This window comes from Podarcis vaucheri, assembly GCF_965113315.1.
Source record: "Podarcis vaucheri genome assembly, chromosome: 7".
NCBI lineage: Eukaryota > Metazoa > Chordata > Lepidosauria > Squamata > Lacertidae > Podarcis > Podarcis vaucheri.
In genome coordinates, this window is record NC_138765.1 from 8,401,714 (window position 1) to 8,426,124 (window position 24,411).

Sequence of the window (24,411 nt, forward strand, 5' to 3'; positions counted from 1 at the left end):
AACAGCAGCCCTCCCCCCCAAAAAAAAACACATTTTAAAAGGGTATAGGATGCAGATCAGATCAACCAAAGGCCTGCATAGAAAGGAATGTTTTTTGCCTGGCGCCTAAAGGTGTCTAATGAAGGCGCCTGGCGAACTTCCCTGGGGAGAGCATTCTACAGCTGGGGAGCCACTGCAGAAAAGGCCCTGTTCTCATGTTGCCACCCTCTGGAGCTCTCGGCGATGGGGCACACGAAGGAGGAGGCGGCAAATGCTCTTCCCCCAGGGAATATCCTCCAGCAGCTCCTTGTTGGAGTACTGGGTGGGCATAGCCTGAAGCCTCACACATTTAGCCAGCTGGAGGTCTCAAGCTCCTTCCCAGCACCTCCTCTCGACTGGGCACTGGCCAGTCACTCAGCCACAGCTATCAGGTGAAAGGTGACTAGGGAAACTCATGAAGGTGCGAACTGTTCTGTGTGTACCCCCACCCACAAGCAAGGAAAGGAATGGAATAAAATGTTACTGAATTATCCAAGCATCCCCCTTTTTTTTATCTGCAGAAGAAGCCTTGGCTGCATATATCCTTGACCCGGGAAGTCTACTCAGCTGGAGAGCACTGCAGGGCCTTCCTGGCAGTGGCCCCCAGCCATGCTCAATTTGAGTCCCCGGGTGTTCTAGGTTGCTCCTCTTGCGTCACACTCTTTTACCACATCTGGATGGGTCCTGTTGGGCAGCTTGAGGGCTCGCAGGTAGTATTTCTCATCCAGCTCCAGCTCCTGCTGGCGCAAAGCATTGAGACGAAGGCGGAGATCCCTTCCCTGCTTCCGCAACGCATTGTAGGCAGGATGCTGAAAGGGAAGGAGAGGAGGAGAAGGATGCCGTCAGACCCAAGCAGGAAGGGAATAAGAAGCAGGGTATTTGTTGCTATTTGGATCGCAGGTCCGGTCTTTCAACAGCAATGAGAAAAAGAAGGAAATATATGTTAACAGGGAACTCCCTCAAGAGAATTTGGCATGATTCCTCAAAAGGCTTTGATTTTAGTGATTCTAAAAAGCTTCCAGGCCAACTGGACAGAAAAAAGCCCTTTGTCTCATTTCCACGTGGGCAAAAGAGGTTCCAAATGCAGTTCCAAATGCAAGCGATAATAATAATAATAATAAATTTTATTTATACCCCACCCTCCCCAGCCAAGACCGGGCTCAGGGCGGCTAACACTAGGGATAAAAACAATTGATTAAAATACAACTTAAAAACAAGACTAAAATACAACATTAAAATGCAGCCTCATTTCAGTAGAAACTCAAATCAAAAACTTTTTGGGGATGAAAACCTCAAATCTTCACCAAGGCCGACTATCCAGACTAGTCCTACATGGGCCAGAAAAAAGCCAAAGAAGTCCCCTAAGAGGAGTTCCATCACAGAAGGAGAAAGGAAAAAGGAAAGAGGGAGAGGGGATCAAGTTGATTCCAAGCCAAAGGCCAGGCGGAACAACTCTGTCTTACAGGCCCTGTGGAAAGAAATCAGATCCTGCAGGGTCCTGGTCTCATGAGGCAGAGCGTTCCACCAGACCGGGGCCAGTGTTGAAAAGGCCCTGGCTCTGGTTGAGGCTAATCTGACTTCCTTAGGGCCCGGGACCTCTAGGGTGTTGCTATTTATGGACCCTAAGGTCCGCTGCAGGGCGGTCCCGTAGGTACAAGGATTCTAGGCTGTGAAGTGGTCCCAAACACAGACTTCAAACCTACGAAAGAGTTCTCAGACTTGGCTAACATGTCGCAATTGTTCTGCTCCAATTTAGAGTTCAGAAGTTGTACCCGTCTATTTAAGAACGGTGCACACAGTTGCTTTGCTGGTTTGCTTCCAGCTCAAGTTTGAGATGTGATAAAAAGGCGCTACAAAATGGGGGAAAACAGAGTTTGAAGCCAACACTGGAAGCAAGATTGGGGCTTGCTTAAATTCCATCAAAGCTGTCTGTGCAGGAGTTTTGCCATGCCTTGGGGGTTTGTATTATTTACTGGAAAATGGAATTGCTCAACTGGTTTTCAGGGCATACTGTCTCTGGCAGTGGAAACAATGGGTAGGAAACAATAAATGGGTTGGAAACTTGGTTAGTGTTTACACCAGTGCAGTCATATCTCTTGCACCACTGTGAGCTCCCCAAAAAAGGAAAGTAAAATTCCCCAATACTAGAAGGAATGTGGCACAGACCTGACAAGATTATACGAGCCAAAAGCTTGGGAGAGAGTTGTCAAATCTGTAGGCAAAGAAATCCCAGAAGTGATTCTTCTCCCTTTGCCATACCAGAAAGCACTTGCTCTCTGTTTTAAAGCTACAGGTGTTAAATTGTTAAGGTAGCAGGAAAGGATAAAGAACTTTCTTACCGACTGCAAAGTACTTCTGTCTTGGCTTTTCTGGAAAGGGAAGATGAAAGAGTGAGTTAGAATTATTCTCTTTTTTTTATAAAATTTTTATTGGTTTTACAAGAGTTTTTATAACAAACAAACATAAAAGAAAAACAGACAAACAAACAAATATAATTTCAAAATGTCCTTTCATAAACTTCTTTCCTCGGACTTCCCCCTACCTCCCCTTTCTGCATCCTCATGTCCAAATTTTATAGCAACTTATAAATGTTTTTTCCGATCCTAATTCATCATAGTCCTTTCTTAATCTAATCTTATATTACTGCAACCCTTTCTCTCTGTAGAATCTCGACATTCTAAACTTCATCAAGTTTATAATAGTTCTTAAGATAAATCTTAAATTTCTTCCAGTCTTCTTCCGCAGTCTCCTTTCCCTGGTCACGAATTCTGCTCGTCATTTCCGCCAATGTCATATAGTCAATCACTTTCATCTGCCATTCTTCCAAGGTGGGTAAATCTTGTGTCTTCCAATACTTTGCGATCAGTATTCTTGCTGCTGTTGTTGCATACATGAAAAAAGTTCTATCCTTTTTTGGCACCAGTTGGCCGACAATGCCCAAGAGAAAGGCCTCTGGTTTCTTAAGAAAGGTATATTTAAATACCTTTTTCATTTCATTATATATCATCTCCCAGAAAACCTTAATCTTCGGGCATGTCCACCAAAGATGATAAAAAGTACCTTCAATTTCCTTACATTTCCAACATTTGTTATCAGGCAAATGGTAAATTTTTGCTAGCTTAACTGGAGTCATGTACCATGAGTTAGAATTATTCTCAAGATAGGTAAAGGTAAAGGGACCCCTGACCATTAGGTCCAGTCGTGACCGACTGGGGTTGCAGCACTCATCTCGCTTTACCGGCCAAGGGAGCCGGCATACAGCTTCCAGGTCATGTGGCCAGCATGACTAAGCCGCTTCTGGCTTATCTACTTGCACTTTGACGTGCTTTCGAACTGCTAGGTTGGCAGGAGATTCTCAAAATACATATACACATATTCTCTCCCTCTCTCTCTCTCTCCCCCCACCCCCCAATTTCTAGCTGTAACACAACAACAAGAAAGGAAACACAAAACCAGAATTTGTGGTAGGCAGCACTGAGCATCTGGCTTTTCCTTCCTCCTCTTTTATTTATTGAAACATATCTTCTACAGTGGTTCTGAGTTGTTCCATAGGTAAAGGGACCCCTGACCATTAAGTCCAGTCGTGACTGACTCTGGGGTTGTGGCGCTCATCTCGCTTTATAGGCCGAGGGAGCCGGCGTACAGCTTCCACGTCATGTGGCCAGCATGACTAATCCGCTTCTGGCGAACCAGAGCAGCGCACGGAAACGCCATTTACCTTCCCGCCGGAGCGGTACCTATTTATCTACTTGTACTTTGATGTGCTTTTGAACTGCTAGGTTGGCAGGAGCTGGGACCGAGCAACGGGAGCTCACCCCGTCGCGGGGATCCAAACCGCCGACCTTCTGATCGGCAAGTCCTAGGCTCTGTGGTTCAGACCACAGCGCCACCCGCGTCCCTTTTAGTTACTCCATAATAGTTGCTATAATGTGGACTCACCACAATATTCCCCACTTCTTCAGCCACCTTCTCTTTCTCAGCTTCAAGTACTGCAATTTCTTCTTGCACCTCGACTAATCTCTGCCACGTGGCAACCTAGTAGGCATCAGGAAAAAAGAAGAAAAATATGATACAGCCTAACAGCAGTTTAATAAGATTATTCAAAAACAGATTGTATGCGCAGAAGAAGGTAGTACTGGAAGTGGAGAGTGAAAAACAATGGAAGGAAAATGTATGGGGCTTCAGTTACGTTAAGCTGCTAACGCAAGAACCTGGAAACAGTTCCCTTGACACCCAGATGCTTGAGATCCATAGAACTGTTACCTTTTACCCTGGCGTGGCTTCACAGCCTTTATTTAGACACTCATGACCAGGCTGTTACTAATCTTGACAGCCAGGTGGAACCTGAAACTTGAATGAATCATTTTTAAAGCCAGGGCAAAGCGGCTTGTATACACAATGTTAGCCACCTGAGGGCGGCTATAATAATAATATTTTTTTTATTTATACCCCGCCCTCCCCGGCCAGAGCCGGGCACAGGGCGGCTAACATCAATAAAATTTCAGTAATAAACGCTAGCTGGTGAAGGCTGGGTTAAACTCCTGGCGCTTAAAGCTCCTTCTGGGGCTAAGCCCGCAGGAGAGCGGGAGCAACAGCACTTGCGCGCCCAGCCGAGCCCACCCACGGCCCGCGCTTACAATCTCGCGCAGGTCCCGCGGCCCGAGGGGCCCCTTGCGCGTCTCCAGCTCCCGCTCGGCCTCGCCCAGCTGCGCGCTCAGCGCCTCCAAGTTCAGCCGAGGGCGCGCTGTCCAGCCGCCCCGCGCGTGCTCGTACAGCCGGCTTCTCCCAGCAGCTGCCGCCGCCGGGCGGCCGCTCCCCGCCCTCGAGAACAGCAGCGGAAGCCCCCGGCGCAGCAACCGCGGGCCCCGGCACAGCCTCATGGGCGCCGCCATGATGGTAGGTCATGTGACACGGGATCGCCGGCCAATGACAGAGCGCCTCCGTCGCCGGCGGACCAATCAGAGGCGCAGCTAGGCCCGCCCAAGCTCGATTTGGTTGCCATGGGGAAGGTTAGGTTTTCCCCTTTAAGGCAGGATTATAGAATGAAAGAATATTAAGTGTTGGAAGGGACCCTGGGGTCATCTAGTCCAACCCCCTGCAATTCAGGAATCTCAGCTAAAGCCTATGTTTATTTTTATGTCATGTTCAAATAAAATTCGGAGACCAAAGTTTCAAGCAAAAACAGTGCATGGTGGATACTTGTTACATAGAAATTTTCGCAAGCAACTTGCAAAATTTAAGCACAAATAAAAACACATCATATATATTTTAAAAGAAACATTTACGCAGAAACATGCCCAATTCATATTTTTTTTTAAATACAACTCCGGATAACAAGCAAAAAACCTCAGTACAGTGGTGGCCCGCAAGACAAATGCCTGGCAAGACGAAAAACTCGCTAGACGAAAGGGTTTTGCGTTTTTTGAGTCGTTCCGCAAGACGAATTTCCCTATGGGCTTGCTTTGCAAGACGAAACGTCTTGCGAGTTCTTGCGAGTTTGTTTCCTTTTTCTTAAAGCTGCTAAGCCGTTAATAGCCGCTAAGCCGTTAATAGCCACTAAGCCGCTAATAGCCATGCTTTGCAAGACGAAAAAACCGCAAGACGAAGAGACTCGCGGAACGGATTAATTTCGTCTTGCGAGGCACCACTGTATCACAAACATGAGCGGCAAACAACATCATTCGAATTTGTCAGAAGCCTTTGAAAAAATGTATGTTTTTAATTGGCACCACAAAATGCAAAATTTATGATGCTTTAAATACCTTTGAAATTCAGTAGGAAACCCTGATTCCGTTTTTTCTTTATTAAAGGTGTTTGTTTATCATGCAGCCAAAGGTCCAGGGCAGAAATCGAGATGACCGAAGCCAAAAGAGCGAAAAACATATTCAAATTTTAATGACAAATAAAACCAGCAAGATCAACAAATTCAGATGCCCAATATGCCTCCCAGAAGACTGGGCAAAGAGGTACGCCTTTATTTCAGAGAGAGGTTTTATTCCAAAGGCAAGGGGCCACCACAGAGAAGCCCAGCCCTGGGCACCCAGCCTACAAATCTCACTAGGAGCAGGGACCTCACTAGACATTCAATCCTGTAGCACACTGGTGTCCAAACTTTTTTCAGAGAGGGCCAAATTTGATGAAGCGAAGGGCCATGAGGGCTGGCCAAAGGGCCGGCCAAAGTTGTTGACCTTTTTTTAGTCGTTGAGGTTAGGATTAAACCGACTGGCGGGCCGGATTAGGCCCCCAAAAGAGACTTTGGACATGCCTGCTGTAGCAGAATCATCTCCAAACCCCTCCCTATCCACACTGCAACCTGTTTGACACAAAACACATAGCATAGTATAAAACAAAGAAGGCAAAGAAGGGTCATTCTCAGTACCTATTGTTATGTACTGAAGTTCTCACCCTGGGCCAGCAGGGGGATACTGTAGATAGTTTTCACTCAGATCCACATATTCAAATAGGGGATGGAAAGTGACGTTCAGTGATTGGATAGTTACAGAAAATGGTTACTGTTGCATTGTAATGGAGCTCTATACAGTGGTGCCTCGCAAGACGAAAATAATCCGTTCCGCAAGTCTCTTCGTCTAGCGGTTTTTTCGTCTTGCGAAGCAACCCTATTAGCGGATTAGCAGATTAGCGCTATTAGCGGTTTAGCGGCTATTAAAGGCTTAGCGGCTTAGCAGCTAAAAGGCTATTAGCGGCTTAGAAAAAGGGGGGAAGCGAAAAAAATCGCAAGACTCGCAAGACGTTTTCGTCTTGCGAAGCAAGCCCATAGGGAAATTCGTCTTGTGAAGCGCATCGAAAAACGGAAAACCCTTTCGTCTAGCGGGTTTTTCGTCTTGCGAGGCATTCGTCTTGCGGGGCACCACTGTATAAGCAGGCTGGCTGAACCCTTCAGTTCAGTTCTGTCCTGTCCTGTCCTGTGAATAAACAAGAGCTGTTTGAAGAATCGCTGTGTTGTCTGATATGTTCACCCACAACTTAACACTGACGACGAGGATGGGATGGATGGACAACAGAGCGCAGCCAGATGCGGCCACCCTCTGAGCTGAGCTGAAACACCGAGCGAAAACACTGAACAGTACCAATTCAGAGCTGACCGTTCTGGCTAGAGCACTGTGTTCCATCCATCGCCTCCACATAGGCATCCGAATCATGGCTTCACTTGTGCCTCTACCGCCGTTTGCGTCAGCCTCTGAATCATGGGATTCCTACCTCGCTCGGTTCGACTGCTACCTCCAAGCTAACGAGCTGACAGAAGTATCACAGGAGCGGAAGCGGGGCCTATTCCTCAGCCTCTGTGGGCCTGAGGTGTTTGAGATGGCCCGAGCATTGGTTGCGCCTGTAGCAGTCCAGGCAACACCGTGGGACACGATTCAAAAGAAGTTCCGCAACCACTACGCACCAAAGCCGTCCAAGATTGCTGCCCACCATGCGTTCTACCACCAGAACCAGGCAGAGGGGGAGTCAATTAACAACTACACCGCCGCCCTCCGACAGGCTGCGGTGCACTGCGAGTTCCAAGACTTAGACGATGCCCTGATGGATCGAATCGTCTGCGGGGTCCGGGACATCCGTCTGCAACGGCGTCTCCTCGCCAAGCCAGACCTAACGCTGCAGAAAGCCATTGAGGAGGCCATGGCCTCGGAAGCTGCTGAACTCTCTGCCCAGGAAATCCGCAAGGCTAGTAGCCCATATTTAAAAGACTATGTTCACTGGACAAACTGCACATGTAAAGCTGTATGGTGCATAGGGTCAATTTATATGCTTATGTGCCTTACTGAAACCAATAAGGGTATTGCTGTATTTGATGAAGTGAAGGGCCATGAGGACCAACGAAAGGGCCAACCAAAGAAATAAACTGCCACAGGGGCAGGATTAAACCGACGAGCGGGCCAGATTAGGCCCCCGAAAGAGACTTTGGACATGCCTGCTGTAGCAGAATCATCTCCAAACCCCTCCCCAACTACACTGCAACCTGTCTGACACAAAACACATAGCATAAAACTTTCCAAGAAGCTGCCTTATACCAGACCAGATTATTTTTCTTTCAGTCCATCTAACCCAGTGTTGTCTACCTTGATGGCAGCAGCTCTTCAAGATCTTAGGCAAAGAAGGGTCATTCTCAGTACCTATGTAATTTTTTAAAATGGAGAATGAACCTGCTGAGGCATTCTGCATTTAATGTATAAATGCAAAATTACAAATTAGCTGGACACCCTATGATCACGTAGTTCTAGGATATCCTACTCCACAGAGGATATTCCTCTATTCGAAAAGCTCTCTGTCAGGCCAAGTCCCATGAAACACAGGGAATCCTACAATGAAAAAGGAGGAGATTGTCCCATCTGCAGTTAGCAGCACCTGTACAGGCCACCTGGTCACAGCCAGCTCAAGCACTATGGTGAAATGTACAGGCAGCAACCATTTCATACCCTCCAACATTCCTCCAGTGAAAATTGGGATGTCCCATTCCATAATGATAATTTTACTCTTTATACCCCACACATCTTACTGGGTTGCCCCAGCCACTCTGGGCAGCTTCCAACATATATAAAAATAATAATAAAACATTAAACATGAAATATATTCGGAGTCCTGTAGTGGTTTCATGCTCTTTCTTGCAGCTTGTAAAACAGTGATTGAATTGCCCCCCAAACGTCAGGCTTTTATATACGTTATTTACACAATGAGTCCCATCTGATTGGCTGATTCTGCTTCTATCCTGGAGCCTGATTGGTCTTTTCCTGCAAGCCAATCAGTTATTGCATTCTAGGATCCCACTTGCCTATTCTTCTAGGATCCAAGCTTAGTACATAACATAATTCCTATACAGGATTGCCTTCAAATGGCTCGGGGGTCAGAAATCACCATATCCTCCAACATTTCTCCAGTGAAAAGTGGGGCATTCTGGGATTAAATCAGAAACTGGGACAGCTTCTCTAAATAATAATAATAATAATAATAATAATAATAATAATAATAATATCTTTATTGTCAACGAAATTACTTGACTGCTCCATAAAAACACTAATTAAACAATACAGTATAGTATAGCAAGGAAGATTAGATGACTTTCAAAGTCCGGGCTTCCCATTCAGGGCCGAGATCGCTCTGGAGAAGAAGCTGTTCTTAAGACGGCTCGTTCTTGTCTTCATCGTCCTGTATCTCCGTCCCGACGGCAAGAGCTCGAAGAGACAGTGACCAGGATGCGATGGATCTTTTACTATGTCCAGTGCCTTCCTATGGCACCTTGTGGCATAAATCTGTTCTAAGGTGGAGAGTGGGCAGCCAACAATGCTCTCTGCTGCCTTAACAACTCTGCACAACCCCATCCTGTCCTGGGTAGCACAGCTTCCGTACCACACACATAAGCCATAAGTGAGCACGCTCTCAATGGCACAGTGATAGAAGGCAAGCAGCAGTTTCTGCGGAAGATGGTTTTTCTTTAGTATTCTCAAAAAGTACAGTCTCTGCTGCGCCTTCTTCACAAGCCCCCTTGTGTTGACACTCCAGGACAGATCCTCTTGTAAATCAGGGATGTCCCTGGAAAATAGGGACACTTGGAGGGTCTGGCGTTTTAGGCACGTCTGATATGTGTTCAGCCGTGACCATGCATTGTGCTGAACCAGGAAGTGATCCAAAAACATCACAGAAAAGGGCGGAACAGGGTAGTGCAGAATGGGGTCTTTGCAGGATTTTTCAATGCCTTGTTAGCATCCACCTGTCTTGGGAGACAATGGAGGAGTGCACCTTTGGGGATCAAGTCAAACTTTTGGAGAGTCATGGGGTCTGTTGTAACTGTAGAAACCGATACAGGAGAGACATGTTTTGTTGCAGCCGGGGCAGAGGGAGGCGTCCGGTTGTGCTGCTGCAGATGCACCATGGCGTTTCTTCTCTCAGTGTGGTCTTCTCTCAGCCAGTGTGGTGTAGTGGTTAAGAGCGGTAGTCTCATAATCTGGGGAACCGGGTTCGCGTCTCCGCTCCTCCACATGCAGCTGCTGGGTGACCTTGGGCTAGTCACACTTCTTGGAAGTCTCTCAGCCCCACTCACCTCACAGAGTGTTTGTTGTGGGGGAGGAAGGGAAAGGAAAATGTTAGCTGCTTTGAGACTCCTGAAGGGGAGTGAAAGGTGGCATATCAAATCCAAACTCTTCTTTTTCTTCTTCTCCCAGCGGTCATTCCTCCTCTGGTCACTGCTATGGATGCACAACATGACTGTCTCTCTCCTGGCCTTTGGTCATCTGCAAGGGATTCCCACACATGGCGGGGTTGATGTTGCCAGCCTTCGTGTGACATAGTGCATATATTTATATGGGTACCTGCTGAGAAGGGGAAGAAATGGAGGCAGTGAGAGATTTTACTTTCTTGGGCTCCATGATCACTGCAGATGGTGACAGCAGCCATGAAATTAAAAGATGCCTGCTTCTTGGGAGAAAAGCAATGGCAAACCTAGACAGCATCTTAAAAAGAAAGACATCACCTTGCCAACAAAGGTCCGTATAGTTAAAGCTATGATTTTCCCGTAGTGATGTATGGAAGTGAGAGCTGGACCATAAAGAAGGCTGAGCGCCGAAGAATTGATGCTTTTGAATTCTGGTGCTGGAGGAGACTCTTGAGAGTCCCATGGACTGCAAGAAGATCAAACCTCTCCATTCTGAAGGAAATCAGCCCTGAGTGCTCACTGGAAGGACAGATCCTGAAGCTGAGGCTCCAAGACTTTGGCCACCTCATGAGAAGAGAAGACTCCCTGGAAAAGACCCTGATGTTGGGAAAGATGGAGGGCACAAGGAGAAGGGGGCGACAGAGGACGACATGGTTGGATAGTATTCTTGAAGCTACCAGCATGAGTTTGACCAAATTGTGGGAGGCAGTGGAAGACAGGAGTGCCTGGCGTGCTCTGGTCCATGGGGTCACGAAGAGTCAGACATCACTAAACGACTAAACAACAACAACAACAATTGTTGGAATGGCATACAAAGGATGAACAAGTTAAATATGTGATGATTGATTGGGCAAGAGATGTAGGAAACAATATAATGCTGGAAGATTGGGAAAGGCTGTGGAAGAAAGGGGTTAAGTTTACTACATGTACTGTATTAAAAGAAAATATTATGAAAATGATGTATGGATGGTACTTAAACCCGGTGAAATTAGCAAAGATCTACCATACAAACGAAAATCAATGTTGGAAATGCAAAGAAAAAAAGATACTTTTTTCATATGTGGTGTCCCAAGGTGAAAGACGTCTGGGAAAAGATTTATAATGAGTTGAAAAAAAATGTTGAAATATACATTTATTAAGAAACCAGAAGCCTTTCTACTTGGAATACTAGGATTGAAATTGCCCAAAAAAGATGCTAGACTGTTTTTGTATGCCACTACAGCAGCAAGACTTTTATTAGCCAAAACCTGGAAATCGTAAGAAATACCAAAAATAGAAGAATGGCAGATGAAGATGTTGGATTTTTTGGAGCTGGCTGACCTGACTGGAAGAATCCGCGACCAGAAAGAAGAGGAGATACAAGAGGATTGCAAGAAATTTAAAGAATATTTAGCTAAATATTGTGATATTAGATAAATAGAAAATTCTTGGAAGTAATAAATAGGCTTAGGGGTAGAATATGAATATGTGGTAGTAAATATTAAGGATTAAAATATTAATAAATGAGGAGAGGTTAGTAAATGAAAGAAATCAATGTAATTAGAAATATGAATTTGGAGAACTGTGATATAGGTGATAGAATGAAATTCAGTTAGAGGGGATTTGAGGAAGTCAGTTATCAATGTAATGAGAATTAGGTATTTGAAGAAATCATTTTTCTTTGTGTTTAGTTTATTGTTGTAATGTGTTTTTTCTTTGTTGTGTGTTTTGTTATGTTAGGTAAAGGTAAAGGGACCCCTGACCATTAGGTCCAGTCGTGACTGACTCTGGGGTTGTGGCGCTCATCTCGCTTTATTAGCTGAGGGAGCTGGCGTACAGCTTCCAGGTCATGTGGCCAGAATGACTAAGCCGCTTCTGGCGAACAAGAGCAGCGCACGGAAACCCCGTTTACCTTCCCACCAGAGCAGTACCTATTTATCTACTTGCACTTTGATGTGCTTTCGAACTGCTAGGTTGGCAGGAGCAGGGACAGAGTGACGGGAGCTCACCCCGTCGTGGGGATTCGAACCGCCGACCTTCTGATCGGCAAGTCCTAGGCTCTGTGGTTTAACCCACAGCGTAAATTTTGTCCTCTCTCAGGGTGCTGTATTATCAGAGTCCGCCCCCTGTTCGAAGGTAAGTGAAGTGTTTAGTACATAAGAACTTGAGAAAATGCTGGCTGCTGAATCAGATCAAACGCTGTCCTAGTCCAGTATGTTGTTCCCACATCAGCTAACCAGATGCCTCTGGGAAGTCAACAAGCAGAGCACGGAGGCAATTGCCCTGTCCTGTTTTGTGTTCCCTAGCAACTAGTATTCACAGAAATATCGACTCTGACGCTGCACGCAATGTATCCATAGGTAATGGCTTTCCAGTTAATATTAAAAAGTAAGGCACGGCAGCTTGAAACAGAGACTGCTTCCTGGAAATACAGAGCTGAAGTGGCTACTCAAGCCTTTAGTAGTGGAAAATAAACTTAGAAATCAAATAAATACCGTATTTTTTGCTCTATAAGACTCACTTTTTCCCTCCTAAAAAGTAAGGGGAAATGTGTGTGTGTCTTATGGAGCGAATGCAGGCTGTGCAGCTATCCCAGAAGCCAGAACAGCAAGAGGGATTGCTGCTTTCGCTGCGCAGCGATCCCTCTTGCTGTTCTGGCTTCTGAGATTCAGAATATTTTTTTTCTTGTTTTCGCCCTCCAAAAACTAGGTGCGTCTTGTGGTCTGGTGCGTCTTATAGAGCGAAAAATACAGTACATACAGAGAAATAAAAAAACCAGTGGGTTAAAATTACAGTATTTGCAAACATGCCTTTCCAATACCTAGTTCCTTTTATTTTTATTTTTACCCCCATCGTTGGGCCTCTCTGACTTCTGGCGAACTTTTGCTTCTCTTCCTCAATGACAAGGATTGATATGTTCAAACAGGGAAAAGCAAAGAATGTAAACTATACTCCAGCGAGTATTTTATTTTACTTCTTCGTACTAAACACAAGCAGCCAATCCCAAAAGTCACAGAACGCGACCCCCGTTGAACTACAAATAAAGCGATGTCCTAGGCACTTCAAATCTGGATAGATGCAAATATACAGTAAACATTGGCGACTGGTGAGTGAGAGGGCTAGGAATGTGGTAGCTCTCTTTTCTTTGAAGAATTCCTTAAGAGTATCCCAGAACAACGTACAATGTGGGGTTTTCACTTAAAGGCTACCTGAAAGGAAGATATGGTAAATTTAGATAATATCATTTACTGGAATGGCTTTTGCCGGTGTGCAGACTTCCAAGTTACACAGAACTCCTCACTGAGCAAAACAGAAATACAGTGGTACCTCAGGTTAAGTACTTAATTCGTTCCGGAGGTCCGTACTTAACCTGAAACTGTTCTCAACCTGAAGCACCACTTTAGCTAATGGGGCCTCCTGCTGCTGCAGCGCCGCCAGAGCACGATTTCTGTTTTCATCCTGAAGCAAAGTTCTTAACCTGAAGCACTATTTCTAGGTTAGCGGAGTCTGTAACCTGAAGCGTATGTAACCTGAAGCGTCTGTAACCCGAGGTACCACTGTATGGCACATTCTCATGAACATAGTTGGGAATTTCTCTTGAGGCTGCCTGTGACCACTAACATTTAGGGTTCACCCACACTGTCATTTAACATGAATTGTAAGCTTCCTATAACTCAGTTAATTAATTTGCCCTTGTCCATAGGACATCTTCCTTTAAATCCCTGCCTCCCCGTAGGGGCACTCTTTAATGGAGAGGGTATGAGAAAATATGGATAAAAGGAGAAAATATGGGAAGGCAGGGATTTGGATAACAGATTAATGGAAGAACAGAAAGCTGTTTCTGGGGGACAGGAGGTGGGCAGGTGTGGAGGACTCCCTGGTTCTGAATGGGGTAACTGTGCCCCTGAAGGACCAGGTGCGCAGCCTGGGAGTCATTCTGGACTCACAGCTGTCCATGGAGGCACAGGTCAATTCTGTGTCCAGGGCAGCTGTCTACCAGCTCCATCTGATACGCAGGCTGAGACCCTTATCTGCCCGCAGACTGTCTCGCTAGAGTGGTGCATGCCCTGGTTATCTCCCGCTTGGACTACTGCAATGCGCTCCATGTGGGGCTACCTTTGAAGGTGACCCGGAAACTACAATTAATCCAGAATTCGGCAGCTAGACTGGTGACTGGGAGCGGCCACCAAGACCATATAACACCGGTCATGAAAGACCTACATTGGCTCCCAGTATGTTTCCGAGTACAATTCAAAGTGTTGGTGCTGACCTTGAAAGCCCTAAATGGCCTCAAAGGCCCAGTATACCTGAAGGAGCGTCTCCACTCCCATTGTTCAGCCTGGACACTGAGGTCCAGCTCCGAGGGCCTTCTGGAGGTTTCCCTGTGCAAGAAGTGAGTTTGCAGGGAACCAGGCAGAGGGCCTTCTTGGTGGTGGCGCCCACCCTGTGGAATGCCCTCCCATCAGATGTCAAAGAAATAAACCACTATCTGACGTTTAGAAGATATCTGAAGGCAGCCCTGTTTAAGGAAGTTTTTAATGACCGATGTTTTAATGTATTTTTAATTTCTTGTTGGAAGCCGCCCAGAGTGGCTGGGGAAACCCAGCCAGATGGGCAGGGTATTATTATTATTATTATTATTATTATTATTATTATTATTATTATTATTCCTATCCGCGTTAAACTACAATGTAGACGAGCCTGTACAGCAACTCTGTATGATAGGTCATTATTATTTTCTCACAAAGGAGAATGAGAGAGAAACTTACCCAGTGCCCACTATCCATCATAGGTTCTGACCACCTTCCACACAAATTCCCTTGCTATTTTTCCTGCTACAGTGGTACCTTGCAAGACGAAAAGAATCCGTTCTGTGATTCTCTTCGTTTAGCGGTTTTTTCATCTTGCGAAGCAAGCCCATTGACGGATTAGCGGATTAGCGCTATTAGCGGCTTTTAGCGGCTTTTAGTGGCTTTTAGCGGTTTATCTGCTGATCGGATCAGCTGATAAGCGGCTTAGCGGCTTAGAAAAAGGGGGGAGGGGAAAAAACCAGCAGGAACTCGCAAGACATTGTTGTCTTGCGAAGCAAGCCCATAGGAAATTCGTTTTGCGAAGCACCTCCAAAACGGAAAACTCTTTCGTCTAGCGAGATTTCCGTCTTGCGAGGCATTCGTCTTGCGGGGCACCACTGTACTGTTATTATCCACGTGAGGGGTTTTCCCGTCTCTCAGAAATTAAGTGCTGAGGGCTCAGATCTGCATAGAAGTGAATTATTTCTACCCGGAACCTCAAACCTAATTGCCAAATGTTTAAGGGAGCGAGTTTGGTGGTTGTCTGGTAGAAGTGATTTAATTTAAGCCCAAAGTGCAGACGTCATTCAACACAGGGGAGAAAAATTGTTCCACTTATACATTATCGTGTGAGCTTGGATTACGGATCTGTGGGACTTTCCCCGAAGATGGTTTTCCGATCTGATTTGATGGTTTTCCGATCCAATTTGAAGCATGCAAGCCTAGGAACAAACATCATGCTAAAACAAAGTAGTATTTAATTTAGGTTCTTCTCCCTGATGAGGAAATTGCCCTGACTGTTTCTAACCCAGTTTTCTCTCCTGGGACCTTTTCTGTTACTCCTCAACACTCCTGACATTTCCAAACCCGAGTCCGTAAATAGATGCGAAAGCATCTGCAATTTTGTCATTTTCTGTAAAAACCAGCCATTTTATTAATGTGTTTACAACTTGTGCTTCACGTCGTTTACTCCCTCAAGAGTGTTCCCTGACTCTGCAGTTCTGCCGCCTGTCTTTAGGCTTCCCGTTCTGCTCCTTTGAGTTTCTTCCTTCTCAAACTTTCCGCAAAACGTGACGCTCATTTTCTGACTAGTATGCCACGGAGGTGGGAAACATTCATAGGCTGAATACATTGGAAGATGATTAAGAAACTTGTTCCGATCGTTGCAAAGAATCCTCGGAAGATCTTTTATTCCGGGGTGGGCAAAGCTACCCCAAAAGAAGCACGACTTGTGTGTGTGTCCCCCAACACCCTATACATCCCATTGACATAGTAGAGCAGGCATGGCCAAACTTGGCCCTCCAGATGTTTTGGACTACAATTCCCATCATCCCTGACCACTGGTCCTGTTAGCTAGGGATCATGGGAGTTGTAATCCCAAAACATCTGGAGGGCCGAGGTTGCCTATGCCGGCTATAGAGCAACATCTGTGATCCCTGGGAGCTCTCCAGGGTCCTGCAGGTTCTGCTATCTGACACAGGCTGCTCAATTCCCTGCAATCTGCTGCTGGCTTGCATACATGTTCTGTTCATGAACCGTTACTCTGACTTTGTAGGCTTGATCCATCCTGGTATAAGGCACACTGCTGCTCTAGCCCCAGTGCAGAGCCCAGCATTATTACTTTAGAGTAAAGCTCTCTGGGTGGTGACTCCACCCTTCTCAGGGCTTTTCTGTTTCTTGCATCCAACTGCAGCCTAGATCTCACTGACAAGAGCTGGCTCTGGCTCTGTGGGCCTTGGTTTTTACCTCTCGGCAGCAGTGCTGACTCTTCGCTGGCAGATAGCGACACTGCCGGCCCTGGAGACCCAAAGCGAGAGAGGGAGCTTTCTCCATTCAGTAAACCCTTTCAAGGGCCAACTCCTTTTCATCGTTGGTTGCCATTTATTAATCCGCAGCAGTTCCTAGGCAGATATTTTTTTATATATATAAAATTTTTATTGAGTTCCTAGGCAGATAAAGGGCCTGGGTAGTGTCTTTCAGACAGCCCTCTGGTAGCTAGGGATCATGGGAGTTGTAGGCCAAAACACAGGGCCATCTTACCCATAGAGGCTAGTGGCGCAGGGTGCCAGGGCGCCAAGTTCTGGAGGGTGCCAGGGAAGAGGCAGAGGCTGGACACGGCGCCTCCCGGTATCAGCTTGTCGCCCTCGCCTGCCTCCGCCATGCCGTGCCAAAGCAGCGCCACGTCTGGAGCCTCCACCTGCCGTAGCCACCATAGCACGAAGCAGCCAGCTGAGCTGGGAGCCGCCATGTCCAGCCTCTGCCTCTTCCCCGCCGGAGGAGCTGCCCTCCAGCCGCTGCCCGCCTCCTCCAGCCCCGGCAGCTCCGTCTTCCCTAAAAAAAGTCCGGCAACTCTGGGAAAGTGGGGGAGGGGCGCCGCCAGAGGGATCTTCACACCAGGGAGCAGGATATACGTATGCCAAAACACAGATAACGTCAATATGCTCATGAGCCAGCTAAATCCTGAAGACAAAAAGACCTTTAATTTTGATGTTACATACGCTTCAGGTTACAGACTCCGCTAACCCAGAAATATTACCTCGGGTTAAGAACTTTGCTTCAGGATGAGAACAGAAATCGTGCTCTGGCGGCGGGGCGTCAGCAGGAGGCCCCATTAGCTAAAGTGGTGCTTCAGGTTAAGAACGGACCTCCAGAACGGATTAAGTACTTAACCTAAGGTACCACTGTATACGGGAAATAGAAGGGGAAGAAATGTTCCATGATCACTGCAGATGGTGACAGCAGTCACGAAATTAAAAGACACCTGCTTCCTGGGAGAAAAGCAGTGACAAACCTAGACAACTTAAAAAGCTGAGACATCACCTTGCCAACAAAGGTCCATATAGTTAAAGCTATGGTTTTCCCAGTAGTGATGTATGGAAGTGAGAGCTGGACCATAAGGAAGGCTGATCGCCGAAGAATGGATGCTTTTGAATTCTGGTGCTGGAGGAGACTCATGGACTGCAAGAAGATCAAACCTCTCCATTCTGAAGGAAATCAGCCCTGAGTGCTCACTGGAAGGACAGATCCTGAAGCTGAGGCTCCCAGACTTTGGCCACCTCATGAGAAGAGAAGACTCCCTGGAAAAGACCCCGATGTTGGGAAAGATGGAGGGCAGAAGGAGAAGGGGACGACAGAGGACGAGATGGTTGGACAGTGTTCTTGAAGCTACGAACATGAGTTTGACCAAACTGTGGGAGACAGTGGAAGGTAGGAGTGCCTGGTGTGCTCTGGTCCAGGGGGTCACGAAGAGTCGGACACAACTAAACGACTAAACAACAACAACTGCATGGGAACGAAGAAATAAGTATCGAACGAGGAAATGTCTGGTCTCCCAGCAGCTCGGAAATACTTGAATAAGCTAAGGAACATTCGTTAGGGCTCCAGTACAGTGCTTGCGATCCTCATCTGGTGTATTTTCATTACAAGATCACAAATGGCAAGAAACATCCAGTATTTTGTCATGAGCCTCTGTTACAAGTTTCTCTCTTACTTCAGAGCATCCAGCACTATGAGATATTAAAGTAGGCAGTTCTAGAATAAGGACATTTATGCAAATGGTGGTCTAATGGCATAAAGCCCTAAAATGTACCTACTCATCTCGTCTTTTGTAAAAACATGAAATATTAGATCTGGACCATAAAGAAGGCTGATCGCCGAAGAATTGATGCTTTTAATTCTGGTGCTGGAGGAGACTCTTGAGAGTCCCATGGACTGCAAGAAGATCAAACCTCTCATTCTGAAGGAAATCAGCCCTGAGTGCTCACTGGAAGGACAGATCCTGAAGCTGAGGCTCCAAGACTTTGGCTACCTCATGAGAAGGGAAGACTCCCTGGAAAAGACCCTGATGTTGGGAAAGATGGAGGGCACAAGGAGAAGGGGACGACAGAGGACGAGATGGTTGGACAGTGTTCTCGAAGCTACCAGCATGAGTTTGACCAAACTGCGGGAGGCAGTGGAAGACAGGAGTGCCTGGTGTGCTCTGGTCCAGGGGGTCACGAAGAGTCGGACACAACTAAACAACAACCAGAGCTGTGCCATCTTCCAATGCCTCACTGCTTGTCCCCGGCACCTGCGGAGATTGCCTTACTCTCATAACCTCCAAGTGTCCCGATTTCCCAGGGACAGTCCTGCAATTACAGAAGCCAATGCCAATTTCTGATTTGACCCCAGAATGTCCCGCTTTTCCTTTTTTTGCTCCCCTCCATGTCTTGGAGAACAAGTAGTGCGTCTGTGCATAGGTGTAAAAAAAAAAAAAGGGAGTCCTGTTTATCCTGAAAACAAAGCACTTGTGGCAAATGAAGGTGTGCTCTGGTCCAGGGGGTCACGAAGAGTCGGACACGACTAAACAACTAAACAACAACACGTGATGCTTAATTGTATATTTCTGAAAACATCTGGAGGGCTACTGGTTGGGGATGCATGTAGTGGAGAATAGCAAATTCATTATGGTTTAAACTTTTATGAACTACAGCTCCATGCCAACAGATGTGTGGATTGCAACCCTCAGCAAGTGTAATACAATATACAAGTTGTGGGTATGAAAAAAAGCAACCCATAAACAGTGGGTCCAAATTACTGGTCTGTGTGACTGTTCAGTGTTCAACTTAATTAAGAAAATAAAAGCACAGTAAATATTAACAAGGGCTGGAATTGGTGAAAGCCTAATCGTCCTAACTTTGCTACATTAATTGACGCTTGTAGTGGAAAAGGAAACCATCGTCTAGGTTCAAGCCTGAGCAAACAGAATCAAACTTCCTGATAAGGTGTCACAAGAGTCTTTCAACGAATGGGCAACACAGCTGGCTCCTCTGGATGTTATTGCCAGAAAATCCTGGCCATCTCTGATGAAAAATAGACACAGTCGGAGTATATGGGAGGGGTTAGGATTTAATGCAAGATTGGCTTTTCATTTGCCACCGCTGCAGTTGAGCAGCAGGAATAGCCTAGTTACTAAGAAAGGGATGAGTTCTGATTTAAAAGTTAAATTATTATTACAGTGGTGCCTCGCAAGATGAAAAGAATCCATTCTGTGATTCTCTCCGTCTAGCGGTTTTTGCGTCTTGCGAAGCAAGCCCATTGATGGATTAGCGGATTAGCGCTATTAGTGGCTTTTAGTGGCTTATCTGCTGATCGGATCAGCTGATAAGCGGCTTAGCGGCTTAGACAAAGGGGGGGGGAGGAAAAAAACCCAGCAGGAACTGGCAAGACATTGTCGTCTTGCGAAGCAAGCCCATAGGAGATTCGTTTTGCGAAGCACCTCCAAAACGGAAAACTCTTTCGTCTAGCGAGTTTTCCCTCTTGCGAGGCATTCGTCTTGCGGGGCACCACTGTATTTTTAAGTCGCCCAGATATAATACCATGCCCAGTGCTTAATTTGAACCCCTTAGCCAGCCCTTAGCCAACTTCGAAAGCTAAGGCTTAGGTCCTGGATAGCATTGCCAAAAAAATTAAACCATACTCTAATTTAAACATAACCAGACCTTCCTTATCTGAATTTTGCCTGTATCGCCCAGCCTCCTAGGCTGCCATCCATGCTAACGATCCTAATTTTGAGAGCACTCTGCCCAATTAAAAAGTGCTGTCCTTTCATGGTCATTATAGCTGGGCACCCTTTAATGGCCCAGTACAGTTATATACGGGATGTGAGTGGCACTGTGGGTTAAACCACAGAGCCTAGGACTTGCCGATCAGAAGGTTGGCGGTTCGAATAATAATATTCCCATTGCTGGGTCCCTGCTCCTGCCCACCTAGCAGTTCGAAAGCACGTCAAAGTGCAAGTAGATAAATAGGTACCGCTCCGGCAGGAAGGTAAACGGCATTTCCGTGTGCTGCTCTGGTTCGCCAGAAGTGGCTTAGTCATGCTGGCCACATAACGCAGAAGCTGTACGCCGGCTCCCTCAGCCAATAAAGTGAAATGAGCGCCGCAACCCCAGAGTCGGTCACGACTGGACCTAATGGTCAGGGGTCCCTTTACCTTTACCTTACAGTTATACACAATCAGACAACACTCATCACTGGGCAACTGTTGGGGGGAAAACTTCAATTTTAATTGCTGGTTTTGAATCTCTTCTGATGTGTTCTAATTACTGCTTTTAACTAGTTTGTTTTTATTGCTCTGTATTTTATAACAATGTTTTAAATAGCGTAAGCCGCCTTGAACCCCAGCTTTGGACGAAGGTGGAAAATATAAGTACATTAAATCGGTGTAACTTGCAATAATCACACAACCCTTTTGATGATCTTACAGATGTACCTCTTCTAAGACAAAGATAATATGGTGAGTGGCTTTAATAAAACCATTTTCTCTTTGAATTGTTGTTTGCAGCTAAAAAAAATGAAGGGAAAATAAAATCCAAAATTCTGACATTGTATCATTTAAATCAGGGGTCAGCAAACTTTTTCAGCAGGGGGCCGGTCCACTGTCCCTCACACCTTGTGAGGGGCCGGACAATATTTTGAAAAATAATAATAAATGAAGGAATTCCTATGCCCCACAAATAACCCAGAGATACATTTTAAATAAAAGGACACATTCTACTCATGTAAAAACACACTGATTCCCGGACCATCCGTGGGCCGGATTGAGAAGGCAATTGGGCTGGATCCGGCCCCCGGGCCTTCATTTGCCTACCCACGATTTAAATCATTTTTGCGCACCGCTCTTAGGGAAACACTGCAAAAAATAAAAAACGTTGTTGTTATTTCCACAGGACTTTGTAAAGTGTCCAGTGTTTTGTAACCATTTCCCCTGCTTTCTTTCTTTCTTTTTTATTTTCTCCCCCTGCCCTTTGCAAAGCAAACATCCCCAGCCGGCATCTCCAGCAATGGTAAACACAACAGAGAGCAATAAGGTTTTCCCTAGACGCCACCCATTCCCCCCCTTTCACTGCTGCTGCCTCAAAGTTGCTGGATTCTTCCTGGCCCCCACTCCTCAATCCAACACAGCTGTGGGAACAGCTTCCAAGGGGCGCGGGGCGCAGTCAAGCCCTGGGGAGGGCGTGGAGCACATCCCACGGTCCCCAGAGAGGAAGAGAAGTCGAGAGGAGCAGCCCACCTTTCTGCAGCGATGCTTTTTCGCCCCCATGCCTTTCCTCCCAGCAGCTGTCTCCTCTCTCTCCCCGCTCCTGAATCACCCACTCCTCCTGGCTTGACAAGGCGCCTTTTAACTCCGGAGCATCAGCAGAGAGGACTGCCAGATGCGCTGGGCTACGGCTGGATGGCAGAGGAGCCAGGAAGCAATCGCTCACCTTAACAGGTAAGCCTGTCTGCTTTTCATCCTAGTAAACAGAGAGGCGGTTTGGGTTCTCTGGGCTTCTCCTTCCAGCAACAGGGTCCCGGGACTCTGTCCCTTCTGCTTTCTCGTTTGCTGGTCTGGGATCCTGTAGTTTAGAGAGGAAGCGAGCACGAAACGTCAAGATGAGATGCTTGGAGTCGAGGAAAGGGCTTGTCCCTCTCTCCCAACACTGGAATGCATGGAGACTAAATGTTGGAAGGTTCTGGACTGTTGCAGGAATTTATGTATAGGTTGGGGGGTTTGCCCCTCCAGCAGATATCATGCCCATGCAGCCCACTACCAAAACCAGCACAATCGCTTTTGTGACTTTTGTGATTTGTCCCCACAAAACACTTCATCGGGCATTTGCTGCACGATACCAAATGTAAGAATTCACTGATAAATGTATCTCTGTACAGGCTCACAGGGAAAACTTCAGAAATTCATATAGACCTGTGAGCTCAGCTGCTCAGCAGCCCCTCTGCCTGAGTGATAATCCCTGGCATCCTGATACCTGAGTGCCAGACAGGTAGCGGTTCCAGAAATAACAAACCCAGATGAAGACAAAAGGGTGTGATTAACTTGGCTGGGAAACAGGGAAATGTAAAGATCTCTTTTGCTACACTTGATGGGTGTTTGGTGGAGGGCAAGGGGGACCACGGGGCAGGGTCCAGGATGCTCAGATTACGGCCACCAGACCTCCCCTTTCATGATGTAACCGTGATGCATGAGTGATGTAGTTTGGGAAGTGTAACATGGGGATTAGCAGCTAATAAAAGTTTGGGTTCTCTTTTGTTCTGGGCTTCCATCTTGTTTCACCTGGTGGCAGGTGGGAGTCCTGTCGCCACAGTCTTCAATCAAGACCAAGCCTCCTGGCTGCTCTTTTGCTCTGGTATTCCTGGCTGGTGTCCTTGTTTTTTGTCAAAGGGAGCCCTCAGATTTCTCCGTTAACAGGACAAATAAAAGAAAGTCCTTCTTCGCTCAGTGCAGAGTTAAACTGTGGAACTCCCTGCTACAGGAAGGAGCGAGGGACACTAATTAGGATAGCTTTAAAAGAGAATTAGACAAATTCACAGAGGAGAAAGCTAGCAGTGGCTATGAGCCACAAGGAAGATGCTCTAACAGTCAAAGGCAGAAATAGTTCTGAATACCAGTTGCTGGAGGGGAGAGGGCTCTTGTGTTTGAATCCTGCCCTTGAAAACTCAATTACTTCTTACTACTACTTGTGGCGCTGTGGGTTAAACCACAGAGCCTAGGACTTGCCAATCAGAAGGTCAGCGGTTCGAATCCCCGCGACGGGGTGAACTCCCGTTGCTCGGTCCCTGCTCCTGCCAACCTAGCAATTCGAAAGCACACCAGTGCAAGTAGATAAATAGGTACTGCTCCGGCGGGAAGGTAAACGGCGTTTCCGTGCACTGCTCTGGTTCGCCAGAAGCGGCTTAGTCCTGCTGGCCACATGACCTGGAAGCTGTACGCCGGCTCCCTCGGCCAATAAAGCGAGATGAGTGCCGCAACCCCAGAGTCGGCCACGACTGGACCTAATGTTCAGGGCTCCCTTTACCTTTACCTTTACCTTACTGCTTAAATAAAGTTATGTTTAAAACTTTTTTGAGTTTCTGCCCTGTTTTGGGTTTGTTTGAAACGTTAAAACCTCAATTCTTAATACTACTGCTTGATTCTCTCAAATAGGGCTATGTATAAAACTTGTCATTGAGGTTTTCATACCTTTTTTGTAAACTCGAGGAAGCATTTCCAGCCCGGCTCTTGGGCTTGTTTGATATCACTTAAAATCTTACAATTTCTTCATTTCCTTCTGAGGAAACTGATTAGTTCAGTGAAACGAGTTTTGTAGCCGGCATCTCGTTAAGTTTCTGTTTGATTCTAGTTTATTTTTTTGTTATTCGATAGTCGATTACTTCTCGTTTCAGGGATTTTCACGGGATTTTCTTTTGTTCTGTGTAATTTCTTGGTTCCGTGGCTGTCTTTTTTTCACTGAATCCTGTCCTTGGCCTGATTCAGCACCCCCTCCTTCTGTTCTCATGTTAGTTCTTTGCTCTAGATCAGTGTTTCCCAAACTTGCGTCTCTTAACTGTTTTTGGACTACAACTCCCATCATCTTTAGTTAGCAGGACCAGCAGTCAGGGATGATGGGAAATGTAGTTCAAAAACAGTTGGAGACTCAA

At 46.4% G+C, this 24,411-nt stretch overlaps 2 protein-coding genes across 2 annotated transcripts in view; one reads left to right on the top strand and one right to left on the bottom strand.

The window, feature by feature from the left end:
• The window catches only part of SARS2 (seryl-tRNA synthetase 2, mitochondrial), a 34,844-nt gene extending 29,917 nt beyond the window's left edge, over positions 1-4,927 (bottom strand). Inside the window, exons 1-4 of the mRNA XM_082231180.1 lie at positions 4,656-4,927; positions 3,958-4,053; positions 2,358-2,387; positions 687-827 (exon numbers count right to left, since the gene is read on the bottom strand). Coding sequence (XP_082087306.1) covers positions 687-827; positions 2,358-2,387; positions 3,958-4,053; positions 4,656-4,910 — 522 coding nt within the window. The 5' untranslated portion in view covers positions 4,911-4,927. The remainder of the gene's footprint in view (positions 1-686; positions 828-2,357; positions 2,388-3,957; positions 4,054-4,655) is intronic.
• A 17,024-nt stretch (positions 4,928-21,951) lies between these two features.
• LOC309536824 (glucagon receptor-like) overlaps positions 21,952-24,411 on the top strand; it is a 49,100-nt gene continuing 46,640 nt past the window's right edge. The window contains exon 1 of the mRNA XM_082231179.1: positions 21,952-22,210. The gene's annotated coding sequence lies outside the window, so the exon portion shown is untranslated. The remainder of the gene's footprint in view (positions 22,211-24,411) is intronic.